At 35.2% G+C, this 20,451-nt stretch overlaps 1 protein-coding gene across 1 annotated transcript in view; it reads left to right on the top strand.

Annotated features, from left to right (window-relative positions):
- LOC144451708 (uncharacterized) overlaps positions 1-20,451 on the top strand; it is a 91,952-nt gene that overhangs the window by 23,011 nt on the left and 48,490 nt on the right. Inside the window, exons 3-7 of the mRNA XM_078142611.1 lie at positions 2,164-2,269; positions 3,309-3,405; positions 8,431-8,538; positions 17,060-17,236; positions 20,205-20,304. Of these exons, the coding sequence (XP_077998737.1) occupies positions 2,164-2,269; positions 3,309-3,405; positions 8,431-8,538; positions 17,060-17,236; positions 20,205-20,304 (588 nt within the window). The remainder of the gene's footprint in view (positions 1-2,163; positions 2,270-3,308; positions 3,406-8,430; positions 8,539-17,059; positions 17,237-20,204; positions 20,305-20,451) is intronic.

The raw sequence follows: 20,451 nt of genomic DNA, 5'->3' as shown, positions 1-20,451 counted from the left end.
GACTTTTTTACTCAGCCCAGGTTCATGAGACCATATATATTTATTTGTAATTTTGTATACTCACCAAAAATTCGTTGAAAACCTACAAAACATAATATGATTAGAATTCCATCTTTGAGTCAGATTAACTGAGTGTGTATGTTCCAATAATTGCATATACTCTGTAGAGTTCTCAAAGATTAATGCCTTCACAACAGTACACTTTAATATCAGAGCCTGCCAATATTTCAAACACTGACAATTATTGTCATCTTGGAATGAAGCCATGACCCAGAAAAGGTCCTAAGTTGATGTATATCATGAGTTTGTAAAATTAGCTAAATAAATACACGTACTGTACTGATAAATGACATTGTCAACTTAACCAGCCATGTCTATGTCTGAATCTTGCATCACAGGATTACTCATGATGACAAAACGACTCAAGATGACAAAACAATGATCCATATTTTGTCAAGATCAATCAATCAATCAATCAATCAATCAATCAATCAATCAATCAATCAATCAATCAATCAATCAGTCACTCAATCAATCAATCAACCTACCACCAACCATCCATCCATCCATCCATCCATCCAACCAACCAACCAACCAACCAACCAACCAACCAACCAATCAATCAATCAATCAGATTTGTATCAGAGTTAATTTATTTTTCCTCACACTGAATGTACAATTACCTTTTTCCACTGTAAGCTAGATCTACATAATTGTCAATGTATCATTTTTTTGTTCAAGATGACTTATAAGCCTGATAATAAAATAATCTACCACTACTACTGCTGCTGCTGCTATCAATTAAACAATTTATGCCATGTCTATATCGCTAAAACAACATACTGTAAACAAGCATTTAAATTATAGTTTTACATTTATAAACTTTGCCTCTAGATGTGAAATCAAAATATAGCTAATCTATGGTAACATTTTCCATTCCTTGGAAAGTATTTGTGAAATGATAGGTTCTAATCTTGATCTCAGGTTGATAAGAGTCAATTTTCTCATTCCATCACTTGTATTTTTCCTGACTAACCACAAGAGAACAGGTACAATTTAGTGTATATTACAATTCTCGCTATCTGCAATACAATTCTATGCATCGCTAAGGAGTCAAATGGAACGCAGTCTCGCGAACGCGCTTGCATTTGTCGACACCTACACTTCTAGTCGCCTATGTCAATACACGTGAATGTTTCTTCCAAACAGTTTAATTTGTAACAAATAAGATAAACGCAAGTTTTAAGCTCATATATTTATGGCGGTGGGAAATTTACATATGTACAGTATCTTTCCAGAGCAAAATTACAAGAGATGTCTACAACTGAAAATGGGAAAGAAACATTCCTGTGTATTAGCATAGCCGACCGGAAGTGTAGTTGTCGACATTAGAACGTGTTGTCGCGCGACTTCGTTCCATTTGACTCCACAGTGATGTGTAGAATGGTATTGCAGGTAACGAGAATTGATACAGGTGAAAAAATATCTACAGGCAATGAAATTGAAAGCAAACTCATTTGCTGGAGTCGTGTAGTAACTGTCAAACGTAAAATTGAAAAGGATTAACTGTATTTGACACTTTATTTCCAAGTCAATTAGAATTGAACCATGTAGATAATCAGATGAACGGAAATGAAATTCCAGTAGAGGCCAAGTCCAAAATAGAAAAAAAATGTGGTAATAGGATATTGTAACCCCATTTCCATGGTAACGTCAGGAACTCTGTATCACTTTGACAAGTTCTAATAATAGATGACTTTCGTGTATCTTCGATTAGAATGATATTGTGTTGGGTAATTTATCATTACACTTCATCTTGTGTATGGGATGAGTTATGTTCTAGAATCTTGTTAAAATGTCAAAACATATCGTGCAATTTATGTTATGAAGATGCCACTAGTAGTACATTTGCATGTAGGTTGAATGTTACTAGAGTTTAGTAGATGTACAGATATTAATAAATGCTAACGTACATATACAAATATCATTGGTATGTAGAAATATTAGACAGTTTGAACACTATAGTGTGTTATGTTGGCAGTATGAAAGTGTAAAGTTCATTGTATGTTACGTGAGGTAAATTTTATGAAATAGACTGTATAGATTTTGAAAATATGTTATATGTTGTTTTCAAAATATCATGTTTTCTTTTTTTCCCCATAGAGTAAGAGAGATACACTTCATGTCACTGTCAAGTGGTATTACAGACCATCTGAAGTTCCTGACTCAGTATATCAATTACTTGTACAGGACAGACACATTGAAAACAGTAAGTTTGATACGTTGTATCAATTACTTGTACAGAACAGACACATTGAAAACAGTAAGTTTGATACATTGTATCAATTGCTTGTACAGGACAGACGCATTGAAAACAGTCAGTTTGATACATTGTAGCAATTGCTTGTACAGAACAGACACATTGAAAACAGTAAGTTTGATACGTTGTATTAATTACTTGTACAGAACAGACACATTGAAATCAGTAAGTTTGATATGATATGTTGTATCAATTGCTTGTACAGAACAGACACATTGGAAACAGGTTGTGATACATTGTATCAATTGTTTGTATAGAACAGGAACAATGGTAACAGATGTGATACTTTGTATCAATTATTTGTACATGACAAAATATTGATTAAGTAACCTATGATACATTTGGTCAATTATTTGTATAAAACACAGTGATATAGTGTATCAGTTATTTGTACAGGACAGATACATTGTGATATATTGTATCATTTGTACAGGAGAGACCTTAGTTGACACATTGCCTTAATTACTTGTTCAGTACAGACATATTGTAACATTGTATCAATTATATGTAAACATAAAAGTTGAAAACAATTTTAAGTGCAGTTGAAATCTAAATTCATGGACATTTTATACTTTTGATTTCAAAATTCAGTCCATTATTTAAAATGCTTGGTTTCAAACATTGTTCTTTGAATTGAAGTGTGTGAATTAAGCAAATATAATTTAGAAGGAACCATTGAAGGCAAAAATAGTTTTACTGATAACAAAATATAAAAGTTAAATAATAATGTCACATTTATTCCTTCATTTTCAAGTATACTACTACTGTACAGTATCACCCTGCTCCATGCATGCCAGGCTATTCAGCCAAACTACGTATTGTTGTGATATCATACTGCCCTCTAGAGTTAAGAATTTGTGAATAGGTTAAAGGTCACTGTACTTGTAATGGCTGACGTTTTCTCAATTTCATTGTCTATCAAAGCTGATAAGATTTGGGAAATCTTGAATGTCTAACAAACCCAACACGTCGTCTGCTCGCTTCACAGACTCAGGGATTGCAGATCTTCTCAAAGATCCAGCAATAAAAGGCAGAGAGTTATTTATCTCCGATGCCAGCGACTCCTACCCAGTTTCAGCACTCAGGTAATGAAATGTTTTGATTGTAAAAATTTTGTAGTAGCCGCTCAGATATTTGGTTGTTTTGGACATTGGAATTTTGTAGAAATAACAAACAACAGATAGGGTGTATGAGAAGGTTGTGTGTGGGAAGGTCGCCTAATACAGAGAGAGACTGTGTTATGTGAAGTGCTGCTTCTGTATTATTGATTGAGGTCACGTGTGGTGTCAGACAAAGAGAAGTAGGGAAGTGTTTAAAACGCTTACTGACAGTCAGCACGAACGTTTTACACATTGATATCTACACCGTAGAACAACCAAGCGGTTGGTGTGGGAATTACTCATTCTCAGGCCAAGGTCAGTGTCCATGTACATGTTATTGAACCTTGGTAAGTAGAATTTACACAGTCTCAGTGGTATATGTTAACCTTGAAGACTTTGGAATGTTTACATATATAGAATCAGAACAGGGATATAGCAGTGGTTCTAAAAATATCTCAAAATCAAAATGAAACGATAAACCAAAACAGAAACATTTCTAGAATTTTGATTATTATCAACTTAATGACTCTCTCTCCCCGCCCACTTTCTGGGGTCAAAGTTGAAAGTTGTTTATATCATTTGAATTAAGTTTGATTCAATTTTGATTTTAAATAACTATATTTATCCCATTGGCAATTCTGCTTGGCAAACAAACAAATCTATAGAACGGAGTACTAGAAAAACAAAATCATTACAGGACAGCAAGAGAACTAGAATAACAATTATAACACCACAAAAACCCATCTACTATGCGTTAGTCGTTTAAAAGCCAACCAGAAGAAATGATAATTTCACCAGCATAATGCCACCTAAGATATCAACCAGATGGAAGGACAATAAATTATGTTGTAATGAAGTCAGCATCTAAAATTGAACAATTAGCTTTCCTAGTTTCTTAAATGTAAAGTGATTCCTTTAAGGTTACATGGCAATAATTTATGGACTTCAGGATATATATATTCTTTCTTATCCATTAGACCTTGAGTAATTTGTATGAAACATTAACATTATGATTAAGGGTATAACACATGTATGCATTACAAATTCTTATCACTGTATACATGTAGGTACATAGCCAGCAATTGATTACAAACTATGTATAAAACATGCACATAGCCAGCAATCCACTAATATAGGAAGTGCACATAGCCAGCACTCCACTATGTATACAAAGTGCACTTAACCAGTAATCCATTGTGTATACGATATGCACATAGCCAGCAATCCACTGTGTATAAAACATGGACATAGCCAGCAATCCACTGTGTATAAAACATGCACATAGCCAGCAATCCATTGTGTATACAATGTGCACATAGCCAGCAATCTACTGTGTATAAAACATGGACATAGCCAGCAATCCACTGTGTATACAATATGCACATAGCCAGCAATCCACTATGTATACGATATGCACAGTCAGCCAATCCACTGTGTATACGATATGCACACCACTGTGCATACGAAATGCACATAGCCAGCAATCCACTGTGTATACGATATGCACATAGCCAGGAATCTACTGTGTATAAAACATGGACATCGCCAGCAATCCACTGTGTATAAAACATGGCCAGCAATCTACTGTGTATAAAACATGCACATAGCCAGCAATCCACTGTGTATATAATATGCACATAGCCAGCAATCCACTATGTATACAAAGTGCACTTAGCCAGTAATCCATTGTGTATACAATGTGCACATAGCCAGCAATCCACTGTGTATAAACCATGGACATAGCCAGGAATCCACTGTGTATATGATATGCACATAGCCAGCAATCCGCTGTGTATAAAACATGGCCAGCAATCCACTGTGTATAAAACATGGCCAGCAATCTACTGTGTATAAAACATGCACATAGCCAGCAATCCACTGTGTATATAATATGCACATAGCCAGCAATCCACTATGTATACAAAGTGCACTTAGCCAGTAATCCATTGTGTATACAATGTGCACATAGCCAGCAATCTACTGTGTATAAAACATGGACATAGCCAGCAATCTACTGTGTACATATGATATGCACATAGCCAGCAATCCACTATGTATATGATATGTACAGTCAGCCAATCCACTGTGTATGCGATATGCACATAGCCAGCAATCCACTGTGTATATAATCTGCACTTAGTCAGCAATCCACTGTGTATACGATATGCACATAGCCAGTAATTGACTGTGTATACAATGTGCACATAGCCAGCAATCCACTATGTATACGATATGCACAGTCAGCCAATCCACTGTGTATACGATATGCACACCACTGTGTATACGAAATGCACATAGCCAGGAATCTACTGTGTATAAAACATGGACATCGCCAGCAATCCACTGTGTATAAAACATGGATATAGCCAGGAATCCACTGTGTATGTGATATGCACATAGCCAGCAATCCACTGTGTATAAAACATGGACATCGCCAGCAATCCACTGTGTATATATACATTCATTAGTTGTAACCTGCATAACATATCTATAGCTAATCCATCCTCAGTTGCATACAACACTCCCATATCACATTACTTTATTTATAGATGTCAAGTAATTTATATTCCGTTGACAAGACTCCAGAACAACATTCTCCACCGTTAGCACTGGCTTTTCCACTTCATTGAAAGCTATGAATAAATAATACGACCACTGCATTAATTCTTTAGTGCGATAGGCTTAGCTGCATTTGGGAGTAGTTTTCCTCGACTTACATGTATTTAGAAACCATGATGACTAGCTGTTATTACCCAAAATGAACAAAGTACATTAATTCTGTAGTACAACAGGCTTAGCTGAATTCCAAAGTAGTTTTGAGACATGCGTGTATTGAGTAAGCAAACAACGAGTCGTTATTAACCTATGAAAATAAAAGAACTTCACACATTGAATGCTATTAATCATTTGGTTAGGGCTATGAAATTGTAGATAAAGGTTTTAGAATACTTGTAGACAGCATACACAGTGATGAAAATCATGTCACTTTAAATTCATACATTTGTATTATGTATGTGTTTATTCAATCGTCAATAATTGTGACAAGCTTTACGATTGTGGGAAACCTTGCACATACACACAATTAAAAAGCTTGCTGACATTGTACACAGTGAATTAGTAAAATCCATCTATATATATGTAAATTGTTTAGAAATTTCAATGATAGTCAGTGTTTTTGCCGAGGATGGTAGGTAGGTAGGTAGGTAGGTAAAATCTACCAGAGTTCCCCAGTCATTTTACCTGGGTTCCCTACCAGTGTTTTTGTTAAGGTGGTAAGCAGGTAAAATCTACATGAGTTACCCAGTCATTTTACCAGGTTCCACACCAGTGTTTTTTGTTAAGGGTGGTAAACAGGTAAAATCTACCTGAGTTCCCCAGTCATTATACCAGAGTTCCCACACACAGTTATGACAGATTCTATGATAGACTTGCACTTTTACACCTGTCCCCCTTTCTGTTACCTTGGTTACCCAACCTTAGCAAAAACACTGATAGTTGACAACATTTGGTCTGGGTTCTAAAATTGTATGGACACTGTACTGTTAGATTGTAGAAAGCATGGAGACAGGATTATGTATTTAAACTTTTAAATCTATTCATGTCATGAATTTCCTTGACTCCTTGCCCTAGGTCGTGTGATTTCATTTGAGACATACAATATCCAATACATGTACAAGTTACCTGTGTCTGTGTTTCATGACAAGAGTAAATATGTTTACAATTATTTGTTTGTTAAAACTGAACCTACATCTGTGTGTGATTCATTCCAGGGACAGATAATGTTTTCTGTGTATTTACGTGTTAAAACTAAACCGACATGTGTGTGTGATTCATTCCAGGGACAGATAATGTTTTCTGTGTATTTACGTGTTAAAAATAAACCTACATGTGTCTGTGATTCATTCCAGGGACAGATAATGTTTTCTGTGTATTTACGTGTTAAAACTAAACCGACATGTGTGTGTGATTCATTCCAGGGACAGATAATGTTTTCTGTGTATTTACGTGTTAAAACTAAACCGACATGTGTCTGTGATTCATTCCAGGGACAGATAATGTTTTCTGTGTATTTACGGGTTAAAACTAAACCTACATGTGTGTGTGATTCATTCCAGGGACAGATAATGTTTTCTGTGTATTTACGTGTTAAAACTAAACCTACATGTGTCTGTGATTCATTACAGGGACAGATAATGTTTTCTGTGTATTTACGTGTTAAAACTAAACCTACATGTGTCTGTGATTCATTACAGGGACAGATAATGTTTTCTGTGTATTTACGTGTTAAAACTAAACCTACATGTATCTGTGATTCATTACAGGGACAGATAATGTTTTCTGTGTATGTACGTGTTAAAACTAAACCTACATGTGTCTGTGATTCATTACAGGGACAGATAATGTTTTCTGTGTATTTACGTGTTAAAACAAAACCTACATGTGTCTGTGATTCATTCCAGGGACAGATAATGTTTTCTGTGTATGTACGTGTTAAAACTAAACCTACATGTGTCTGTGATTCATTACAGGGACAGATAATGTTTTCTGTGTATTTACGTGTTAAAACAAAATCTACATGGGTGTGATTCATTCCAGGGACAGATAATGTTTTCTGTGTATTTACGTGTTAAAACTAAACCTACATCTGTGTGTGATTCATTCCAGGGACAGATAATGTTTTCTGTGTATTTACGTGTTAAAACAAAACCTACTTGTGTCTGTGATTCATTCCAGGGACAGATAATGTTTTCTGTGTATTTACGTGTTAAAACAAAACCTACTTGTGTCTGTGATTCATTCCAGGGACAGATAATGTTTTCTGTGTATTTACGTGTTAAAACTAAACCTACATGTGTCTGTGATTCATTCCAGGGACAGATAATGTTTTCTGTGTATTTACGTGTTAAAACTAAACCTACATGTGTCTGTGATTCATTCCAGGGACAGATAATGTTTTCTGTGTATTTACGTGTTAAAACTAAACCTACATGTGTCTGTGATTCATTCCAGGGGTAAATGCAAAGTACATCACTATAAGGACATCTTAGGACTTCAAGAATTTGATACAGCTCAAAGTGATAGTTTCTTTTATATACTTGGATACAATCCAGAAACAAGGTGAGTCACACTTGTCTTAAGTGATTCTTGTATTCCGTACATGTATTTTACTACACTGTACATATATGTTGTAGATTTTAAGACTGGATTCTCTTGTTTGTGTACAGTAGGTGTGTTCTATTTATTCTCTATGGTTATTATGATCTATCTATCCATCCATCCATCCATCCGTCCGTCCGTCTGTCTGTCTGTCTGTCTGTCTGTCTTTCTGTCTTGTCCGTTTATCCGTCTATCCGTCCATCCATCCATCCATCCATCCATTCATTCCATCCATCCAGTCACCCACCCATCCATCCATCTATCCATCCATCCACTCACCCATCCATCCATCCTTCCATCCATCCTTCCATCCGTCCATCCATCCATCCACTCGCCCACCCACCCACCTATCCACCCACCCGCCCATCCATTTATCCATCCATCCATCCATCCATTCCATCCACTCACTCACCCACCCATCCACCTATCTACCCACCCACCCATCCATCCATCCATTCATCCATCCATCTATTTATGGAGGACACGTGTAGAAATCGCTAATTTTAACTGATACCATTTAGTGGGTTGGTTTATCGAACTCCTAATTATTAGTTTGATTTGTACACAACATCACAGATAATACCAAGTGTGTATTGTTTACATTAAACCATTATTTCGGGTCATGAATCATGCTAAATATTTGGTTCATATAGACCAACGTAAATCAATTCACTTCTTAGACACTCTCGATATAAAAATCACCTGTATTTATGAAAATGGAAATGAATACAACATGTCTAGAAAGTTGTCAAGCACAGCAGGTCATGGAAATTTCCCCAAGTGAGTGAATACTCTCAATAGTAAATGGTTCAACAGCTGTTGACAGTATGTTGATATGATAGTAAGGGTGATAGCTGCAAGCACTTTACTGTTCATGTATATTTGCAGTCACTTTACAACTACTGTGTATGTTTGCTGTCCTGATACCTAGGTATACAAGTATACTGACATTATTCAAGTAGTGGTCAGTCTATTACTAATTAGTGGTATTTGTAAAGTCAACAGTTAGTTCATTAATTACATCATCATCATCATCATCATGGAATAAATGTTTAAATATCTCTACATATTTAATATGGCCAGGGAATCAGTCAAATTGCAGACTGGAAGCCATATTGTCTAGTCTCTCTGTCACTTTTGTCATACAATGATTGTAATTGTTAAGCACTTAGAGCACAGAGTGGGAAAGCACTATATAAACACTATTGATATTATTTTTTTTTTTTAATTTCCTTTCCTAAAGTGTATTGCATTCTTGCAAACCAGAGCAATATTTATGTTAACGCAACAAAATGTGAAATATGAAATATGTGGTGGAAAGCATATTTAGAATGGTGCAGTAGAGAGATGTGAGACTTATGATGATGAGTGTACTGTGGAAGTTACATTAGATCAAGACAGTGTGGAAGTTAAACTAATTTGAGAGTATATTAGTGTGAAGAACACATATAGCATTATGGACTCATGGCTAATGACAGTGTGTTTGTTGAATTTTGGAAACCTGCCTGGTAATAAGGGGGAAGGAGGGCTGACAGTGTGGAAGTTAAACTAATTTGAGAGTATATAAGTGTGAAGAACACATATAGCATTATGGACTCATAGCTAATGATAGTGTGTTTGTTGAATTTTGGAAACCTGCCTGGTAATAAGGGTGTCGGGAGGGTTGTCGGGAGGGGTTGCTGGATAAATCTGGTCTGGTCAACTTACTAGAGTCCATATATTGTAACATAATTTTGATGGGGAGCTAACTCCAGTAAAATACTTGGCATACTCGCGTAGTATAAATTTGCCCTGCTTGGCCTAAACAAAGAATATGGTGTCAATTATATCAAATATGTTTCACATTTTTCAAAAACTTTTTAATAACTTAAAAGAAATGTGTAAAAGGTTTATGGTAGTATCAGTAATATATTTGATTAAAAACATCGAGGTATAGATTTTTATAGAAAATAGATATTTGAAAAATGATTTATATATATATATACATCTGTATGCAAGCTGTGTCATTAGATTTATTGACCTGAAAAAAAAAATATTTTGATTAAGAAAGTTAGAAATCATCTCTTCATCCTATGTAATCCTTACCTAGGTATGAAAGAGAATATTGTATTAATTACTTAGAAACAGACTAAATAGTAAAGAATATTTGCTTGTATTTTATATGTGTATAATGGACATTTCTGTTATTCTTAGCACTATCAGGCAGATTCCATCATTGCAAAGTGTTTTTAATATTTACACAATATTGTTCATAATCAGATTAATCTATTTGTCACAGAGATTTAACCTCTGACCTTTGACCTTAGATGTCAATCAAATTAAGAGACTGTCATCTTGTTAAATGGGACTCTTCATCTGATGTCTAACCACAAGGGGTCAAATGTCAACTTTGATATCACTATCAATCAATTACAAGTTATGAATAAGAAGTGTATTTGTATGTAAACTTTAAGCACATATCAGTGTGTTGTGGTAGGCAGTATGTCAGCCCACCTATCAATTGTATGACATGGTGTGACCTTTAACCTTTGTGACAAAGTCAGATTAAACACCTCTGTGACATGCTGCTGTAAGTGAGGATTATTAATCTGCAGTAGGTTGGAGTCAAAGGTCAATGTATACAGCTGGAATTCTAACTTGATGAGGTCACATGGTAAGGACAGCACTGGAATTTGATGAGATTGTGTGCATTACATTTTATGTATGGTGAGTCTATGCGAGATTATAAATGTATGTACCATGAAGTTTTACTTTGACTAGAATCGCTAGTTTTGTTGTTGCCATAGTAGCAGATTAGGACCGAATGTGACTATATTTATACTTAGGTCTTTATATAGTGGAGTATAAAAATAAATGAAATAGTTGATACTAATAGTTTCACTATTCAACTATGCATCTATGTTATCTCATTCTGCAGAGCATGTTGTAGATTTGTCACTTAAGGAAATGGAATGTTCTACAGTTGGCATAGAATCTAGACTATGTAATTCTTGGAGACTCACCGCCTGTAGCTAGCCGGGCTTGTATGTTGTACTGTAACATTACCATAGTGTACTGTAGTGTCTGTAGCTAGCCTAGCCTGGCTTGTATGTTGTACTGTAACATTACCATAATGTGGCATGATATAGCATAGTTCATGTGTAAAATATTTATGTATAATCCCATGAAATCAATGTTAGTTTTACGTCATAATGCTCCGAGTATGATTCCGCGGACTAATACAAATTCGAGCCAGTAGGCGAGAAATTGTAGTCCGCGGAATCATACGAGGAGCATTATGATGTAAAACTAACATTGATTTCATGGGATTATATATTTATCACATAACTAAGTATTTCCCCGTATTTTTCTAAAATTTTAAATCGTATTTTACGAATACTGCATCATTTCATCGCACTATATTCTTCATCGCGTATTAAAAAATGGCGCCCGATGGCTATGCAAATTACATAATCGCGTGACCTGTCGCGAGGTCAAGCTTACCATGTATGGTATCAGTCATACTGTTGTGTGGTTTCTCAACCAAAATTATCGGTTATAACCTTGCGATGTACATTTAATATCAAATTTAGTTTAAAACGTAAGTAGAATTGTCTGAATACGACTTTTGTGCCGTCATTTTAATAATATTTTCTCGGGTTGTGTAAGTTCGGAGATCTGAGGTCGACGGAAAATCGGAAGTAAGCTTGCCGGCTGCTACATCGATAATTTACATGATTTTAAAATAGAATAAAATGTATCAAATAAAAATAAAAGGACTTCTACGTATGAAACTCATGCCATCCAAGGATATGTGTAACGTTACTAACGTAATGTATGCATTTACGTTTTGAAAGCACATAATTATTACGATAAACTTGATCGTAGCGTAGGATTGACTCGAACGGTACGGAGAAAAAATAGTTCGGTAGAACAGGGGTGATATGCTCTGAAATCACCCCTGTTTGACATCACACAGTAGAAGATATGCACGTATTTATGTGATAAAATATAGTATAATGTAATGACATGTAATATGAACATGTAAATGTGAGTGATGACAACTATGTTGCACAATATGGGAGATGGGGGGGGGGGGGTTATCATAATAATTGAAATAATATAATATTCAGAATACCTTCATATAACTGTCAATATAATAAATAACTTAAGGTAATGTTTACCTGTATCCAGTGACTCAAGTCTGTGCAGTCAATTATGTGGTTAGCATTTATAACAGCATGTTTGAAATATGCCATAATTGATTCATTCCGTTTACATTGTATTTAAGTAATTGGTTATTTATAGGTGCCAGGTAGTGAATTAACATACTAACAAATGTCACTGTACAAATATTTTGGAAGCTGTAACTCTGTAACTTGTAAGTCAGAAGTTTCATTTGTAACTATGAAACCAGAGTCCTAAACTGTATGTCGTGTTGTTCAGCGCTATCAGACTTCTAAACCCATGTAAGGATATGTCATGTTGTTCAGCCCTGATGTTTACAAATTTCTAAGCGAGGTGCATAGTGTTTATAAACAAGAAGGCATTTTTGCCACTACTTATTTTCATGTGTTTGTTTTCCAGCAAAGTAAATGAATACTAGTCTTTAGCTAAGTTTCCAGGTTTACAGTGTGCGTCCAAGTGTTGTAATTTATTGGCCCAGGGACTTAGCTATCTGACTCCACATCAAGTCTCACTTGTGTTCTTTGCATTAATGTTAAGCCTGATAAAACCAAGTCTCAGGTATACTACCAAACCAGAGTGACTTTATAATCACAGCAGATCTTTTTTTATGTCTCGCACATGAAGGCTTTTGTGACAAATTAGTAAAACAAAATACAGACTTTGATAACACACAAGGATATAAAATGACATTTTATCTCACTGTGAATACAAATCAACATAAACTAGCTGTCAGATGAAACAAGAAAAATTTAAAGACACTACTACTTTGTATTCACTTTGAGATAAAATGTAACATTTTATGTGCGTGCCTGCTACATTGTATCAATGCATGTATCTTGTTTGTGTGGTTTGTTACAAAAAACATTTTATGTGCGTAACTGCTACATTGTATCAATGCATGTATCGTATTTGTGTGGTTTGTAACAAAAAAACATTATTATGTGACATGTAAAAAGATTGTGCCTCCTAATTGAAACTCTATAGTCTCTCTGGTTTGGTAGTACGTGTATGTCTGTGGACATGATCAATATGTAAGACCGCCATGTGTATATACTGGCAATTGATATTTTCTACCTCCACTTCTAGCTAGGCAACTGCTTATCTCTGCTTAATACATTACAATTATCCAGCACAGATTTTGTGGAATTTACAATGACCCTCAGCCTTTGCTGGCTTTAGCTTGTCAATAGTGATTAATTGGCTTGTATAGCCTTTACCAATTGTCATAGGTTTGCCTATCACCAACATTCTGTCAATAGGCGGTATAGAATACAGACTGTGTTGTACCGTTTGTGTCAATGTTTGTGTAGTTACTAGATGTATTTAACAAAGGGTCAACAGAGAGGAATAACTCTCTTACAATTAAAGAGACATCTATTGTGGTTTTATTTATTGACATATTTTGCTTGCCTACATAAGTATTGTGCTGGATACACTGGTTGTAATGGTCCCGGCCACTTGATAGGTGAATGAGGGTGGAGTCAAAGGTCAAAGGTTAAAGAGAATGATGTATTAGCCATTAGACAGTAATGGCTGTGTGTCTGTCAGCCTGTCTAATTACGGTTCTTTAGATTTAGTATTCTGGCTACAAGTATACTGTTATGTGTAGAATGTAATGGACAACACATCTAGTATGCACTTTTAGTATTTCACACTATGTAAGTATTTACTTGTATGTGTTTATGAGTGTTTATTCAGTGCATGTGGGGTTAATGTACCAGGGTAATCTCTCCTTGGCGATGGACAGTAAGTGTGTATATAGATTGGGGCTTCTTGGACATTTTGCTTGATGTGAAGGTTTGACTGTGATAGAGGTACATGTGTATGTTTATGTATGTGATCAGGGTACAATGAATGTGTATTAAGTGTATGTATGTAGGTGTACTGTATCTCTCCTGCCATAGACAGCAGACTGGGGCTTCTTGGACATTGTACTTGATGTGAGGGTTTGACTGTGATAGAGGTATGTTTATGTATGTGATCAGGGTACAGTGTATTCAGTGCATATAGGTGTACTGTATCTCTCCTGCCATAGACAGCAGACTGGGGCTTCTTGGACATTGTGCTTGATGTTGGCCATGATTTCATGCTAAATGATTGTGGTACATATAGATATATGTGGTCCAGGTATGTGTATGTATGTGATTAGGGTATAAGTTGTTCAGAGCCTGATGATGTAGGTTTAATGTCTGACATGGAAAGCAGACTTGGGCTTAGCTGTACTTGATGTTGGCTAAGATTTCATGTTATGATTGTGGCGTATGTACATGTATGTGTGTATTCAGTGTGTGTAGGTTTAATAATGTACCAGGGTAATATCTCCCGCCAAGGACTGCAGACTGGGGCTTTGCTGTACTTTATCATGTTGACAAAGATTTCTTGTTTTGATTGTGGCATGTGTACATGTATGTGATTCAGGTATGTGTGTATTCAGTGTGTGTAGGGTGTACCAGGGTAATATCTCTCGCCATTGACAGCAAACTTGAAATTTGCTGTACTTCAGGTTGGCTGCAATTTAAGATTTTTTGTTTTGAATGTGGCATGTGTACAGGTACATGTATGTTATTAAATATATGTCATTTATAAATTATGTGATTGAGGTATGTGTACATGATCTTAAAATATGCATGCATGGTATGTAGGTGGATTGAGATAGGTGTACATTGGTACATAGAATATAATAGAATAGAATAGTATAGAATCAAATCTAATCAAATCAAATAAAATCGAATCTTTCTTGTATCAGAAAACTACATTTCTTCATTGGATTTTCTGAAATAATTATTTGGTGCACTGCTAAAACAACCTAAACTACAATAATAATAATAGTTACCAAAAAAAACGCCAAGAAAATAAGGTTTATACGAAAGTGTAAACTTTTGGTTAGATAAATGTAATATATAATTTTTAAATTTTTAAATTTTTTTTACATATGATTGAGGTTTATTTTTTATTATTATAGGCAAGGTTGTACCAGTGTTAGTTTTTTTAACCAAAATATAATTCTCCTAGTTGATGCTAGTGCTATTAGAAAATGGTAATCTGACCTTGATGACTACAAATCCTAACAGATTGCATGGTTATTCTTTCATGTTACAAACCTTCTACTCTTACACATGTATTCTTTCTACAGGGTATTTGAACTATTTCCTTTCTCTGAATAACAGCACTCCAAATGGAGTCAGTGCGACAGACCTTTTTGCCAATACCTTGGGCAAGAGTCACTTATTTCATGCATTACATGCAATATAGGAAAGAAATGTTAACAGCTGTTCCATGTGCTCAGAGGGAGGGAGAGGGTTTAACATGTCTTTCAGGTCATAGTGATCGGAAGATACTGAGATTCTCATGCCGTGAATTGATTAGCACAACTGAACTGAGGTTCAGTAGTGCTATAGGGATTGCCCGGCATCTGTCTGTCTGTCTGTCTGTCTGTCTGTCTGTCTGTCTGTCTGTCTGTCTGTCTGTCTGTCTGTGTGTGTGTGTGTGTGTGTGTGTGTGTGTGTGTGTGTGTGTGTGTGTGTGTGTGTGTGTGTGTGTGTGTGTGTGTGTGTGTGTGTGTAAACAACTTAAAGTCAAAAACCGCTGAACCGATTGCCATGATATTAGGTGGGTCCATTACCTTGGGTGTCTAGTTGGGAAATTGTTCAAATCAAAATGATCGCATCACAGGTGTGTGATTTGGGTCAAAAAATGTGATTTTTGGTCAAAAAACTTAAACTCAGAAACTACTGGGCAGATTGGTGTTAAATTGTTAGCATGGACTAACATATGGATAAACATTTTTAAAAACTGTACAGTTGTGCTACAACGCCATTGGTGGTATTTTTTTTATTTATACATGTGTAGTTTCTAAATGTTAAAAGCAAGCACACTGTGATTATGGATCATGATCACATGTCACTTGTACCCTACATAAATCAAGACTAAGAGCAAGATAAGGTTTCAGAGAAGTAATATTTCTCGTGTTTTACTGACATTTTATCAGTGTACATGAGGAATTGTGGCATATTTTGACACATTTCATGCAGTGGAAGGTTTACTGTGTTTCACAAATGTTTGTCAAACTCACAGGGAGCAATTCTTTTAATTTATACATTGTTTTTGAAATTTAAAAGATGTTCAGCACACTGGGAGAGTTTCAGATATTTGTCACAGCACGTTATTTCCTCTTTTTGTGCAGAGTCAGTGGGGGCAATTGAGATTTATTTAATTTACACAGTGTGTATATATACTATTGTTCATTTTCAGTCATTCATTTGACTTCACAGATCCATATGATTTACACAGCCGGTTATTTTTCATTTATTTTTAGACGTTTGGCCAGCACACAGGGAGAGATTCGGATAGGACCAAGCCATCAAGCAGTACTTCCAAATTTTCAACCAAAGACAGAACTAAATCCAGAAATGGCAACTACACAGAAAGAAGACTTGATCTGGAAGCCATCCGTCAATGACTGCGATCTCATGATGTATTTGAGAGCAGCAAGGTATGATCTTTCACCTTTAACTTATGACATTTGACCTTTACAGTGGTCAGCTTGTGGTTATGAATGGGGGAAATGGTGGACATTTAGGCTAGCCTGTCATGAAGTAAATACTTATATGTGATTTTTTCAATGTATCAGTATTTTTGTTAAGTGAGTGGATGCCATTACTTATCAAATGGGGCTTACACTTCGTGATTAATCAGATAAGAGCTCTGAACGGAAGCACATGGAGAATATGCCTGCCAAAAAATATCAAACACAGGAAAGACAATTATGTGATCCAAAGATGTTATGTTTTTATCTGTAAACTTTGCCTGTGTTAAATGAGTAGTATACTGTAATGGATGAGACCATAAACAGATGTCATTAGATTAATCTGAAGTGTACAACTGTTCATTCACACTCAGTGAGACCACAATTTTGTACCAGTGGATGACTACATATATTATATACCATGTTATTGTGTGCAAACGATTTAGTGTGTTCACTCTCACTCAGTGAGACCACAATTTTGTACCAGTCGATGACTACATATATTATATATGTGATTGTGTACAACTGATTTAGTGCGTTCATTCACACTCCGTCAGACTACAATTTTGTACCAGTGTACAACCACATTTATGTGAATATGTACAATTGATTTAGTGTGTTCATTCACATTCAGTTAGACCACAATTTTGTACCAGTGTACAACCACATTTATGTGAATATGTACAACTGATGTGGTGTGTTCATTCACATTCAGCGAGACCACAATTTTGTACCAGTGTACAACCACATTTATGTGAATATGTACAACTGATTTAGTGTGTTCATTCACATTCAGTTAGACCACAATTTTGTACTAGTGTACAACCACATTTATGTGAATATGTACAACTGATTTACTGTGTTCATTCACATTCAGCGAGACCACAATTTTGTACCAGTGTACAACCACATTTATGTGAATATGTACAATTGATTTAGTGTGTTCATTCACATTCAGTTAGACCACAATTTTGTACCTTGTAGAATGTACAGTTGTGACCTGGTTTTTGTCATATATATAGCTTTTGCCTTAAAATAGACCACTTAATGGGGTTGAAATTTAAGCTGTTTGCTATCACAGCTTTGTAGTAAACATGAAGTAGAATTCTTACATGATTGATGTCATAGCTGTATTAGAGACAACTTGAAATAGAGTTGTGTAAAACTTGCGGGTGAATATGGTCTTCTTTCTGTCTCATTTTGAAATTATTTTGTTTTAATTTTATTTTATCAATTATTATTTCAATGCCTGTTTTGCCTTTGAAGAAATTTGAGGTGCTCTGAATTTGGTACTATTAATTTACAACTAGTCGAGAGGCTGTTCGTGTCTTTGAAGGGTGATAAGAGATCTTAGATTTGAATCCATGGATAACCTTTTGACTAGAACTTATGTGATGTATTGAAATCAACGTGAATGGTGTATGAACTACACCACTAATTTTTGCTGTAAAAATATCAATGTATATTAAAATTAGTTGTGGGAGGGATCATACTGAGGTTTATAGTAAATGTACAGTATCAGTCATCACGTAAACAGTTAGGCAAGCTGTCAGCTGATGTCATCCATCTGTCATTCATAGAAACATTCAGTAATATTCAACAACAATATTGACACATTTTCTCACTGCTGAGGTCAAAGGTCATGAGAGAAGGCTGGCAGTCTGTTCTCATAACATATGATGAGTGAGCTATAATATTTTAATGTGAATTTAGCTGTCAAAGAAATGGCCTAGGGGTATGATAATAATATAGTCGTAAAAAATCACCAAATAATGTAAGTTGTCTCCATTAACAATATTACTATAGCCATAACAATGGATATTTACTACTCATCGCTTTTCGCTCCTAATATTTTATTGAAGTCATCACTGTTTTATGGTTCCTAGAAACACAAACTAGTAATTGCTTACTAGGGAGTGAAACACTTAGTTGGTGAAATTTAAATCAGCAAGTCTTTCACTCGGGTTACAAAATATAAATGTTCGCAATGACAGAAAAAAAACCTAGCAAAAATGAAAATATAAAAGGATGTTTCATTGCACCTTGCATTGACTAATATGTCATTTAGTTTTCTCAAAATGAATGATGACGTTATAATCAAGGTGTATATCCTCGGTGGCACCAAAAGCTCGTTGTGTGAAAATAATAAAAATAGGAAATATGTTGGTGCATGTTACAGATAATTTGCATGTTTCTGCTAGTTATAGCACACCTTCATTTGTGGTGATGACTTGATATTCATTAGTCCTAAACAAAAAATAATTGTTTGGTTCCATTTTCCCGACCCCGCCTAGCTTTTCACTGCTGACCTGTAACTTTTTTTTACGTATTTGAGAAAAAAATAATGAAATCGCAAAAATTGTGAAGTCTCACGAGAAAGAGTGGATGCAGAAACTGACATCAACTTAAGTCAATATAAAACTGTTCTTCCAATTTGTAATTGCTGTACATCTGATGGGAAGAAAAAAACAACACAGAGACCATTTGGAAAACAATGGAAAACATGATCTAGACACTCACACATGAAGAAAAAAAGATAAAATAAAAAATCTACCGACCCCCACCTATTCTAAAATTGAGTGTAATCGGAATCACACAATTTTTTTTAGTATGCCTTATACAACTGCATCCCTATCTCCTTATTTTTACACAGACTCACATTCACATACAAACCAGGTCACAGTGGGTTTGTTGTCAGAGATAATATGATATTAAATCAAATGTTCCACAGAAAACAGACATCTGTAGGATTAGTGAAACTAATTTAAAAAACTACAGTGTACTATCTTGAAATTTAAACTCTTGAGACAATATCCGTAATGTAAAATCTCCATGAGATGTGACAGTTTTGACTTGTAACTGTTACTTCAATCAATAATACTCACAGTGTGTCTGATTAGAATTGACTAGATGTTGACCTTTGACCTATTTTCAGGAGTATGGCTGCCTTTGCTGGTATGTGTGATGGTGGCTCGGCTGAGGAAGGCTGTGAAGCAGCATCTAAAGATGACACCACAATAAATGCTATGAATACAGTAAGCAACGTTTGTGTTTGTTTTTGGTATAATTTGTAAATTGTTAAATCATGAAAAGAATTCAGTGTTTTTGTTGAGAACCAGGTGACTAGCTGTATTTAACAATAAAAGTTTATTCACCTGATGATGCTCTGTTAACAGGGTGAA

The sequence above is a fragment of the Glandiceps talaboti genome, chromosome 21 (genome assembly GCF_964340395.1).
Source record: "Glandiceps talaboti chromosome 21, keGlaTala1.1, whole genome shotgun sequence".
Taxonomy (NCBI): domain Eukaryota; kingdom Metazoa; phylum Hemichordata; class Enteropneusta; family Spengelidae; genus Glandiceps; species Glandiceps talaboti.
This window is presented reverse-complemented; position numbering and strand designations above follow the sequence as displayed.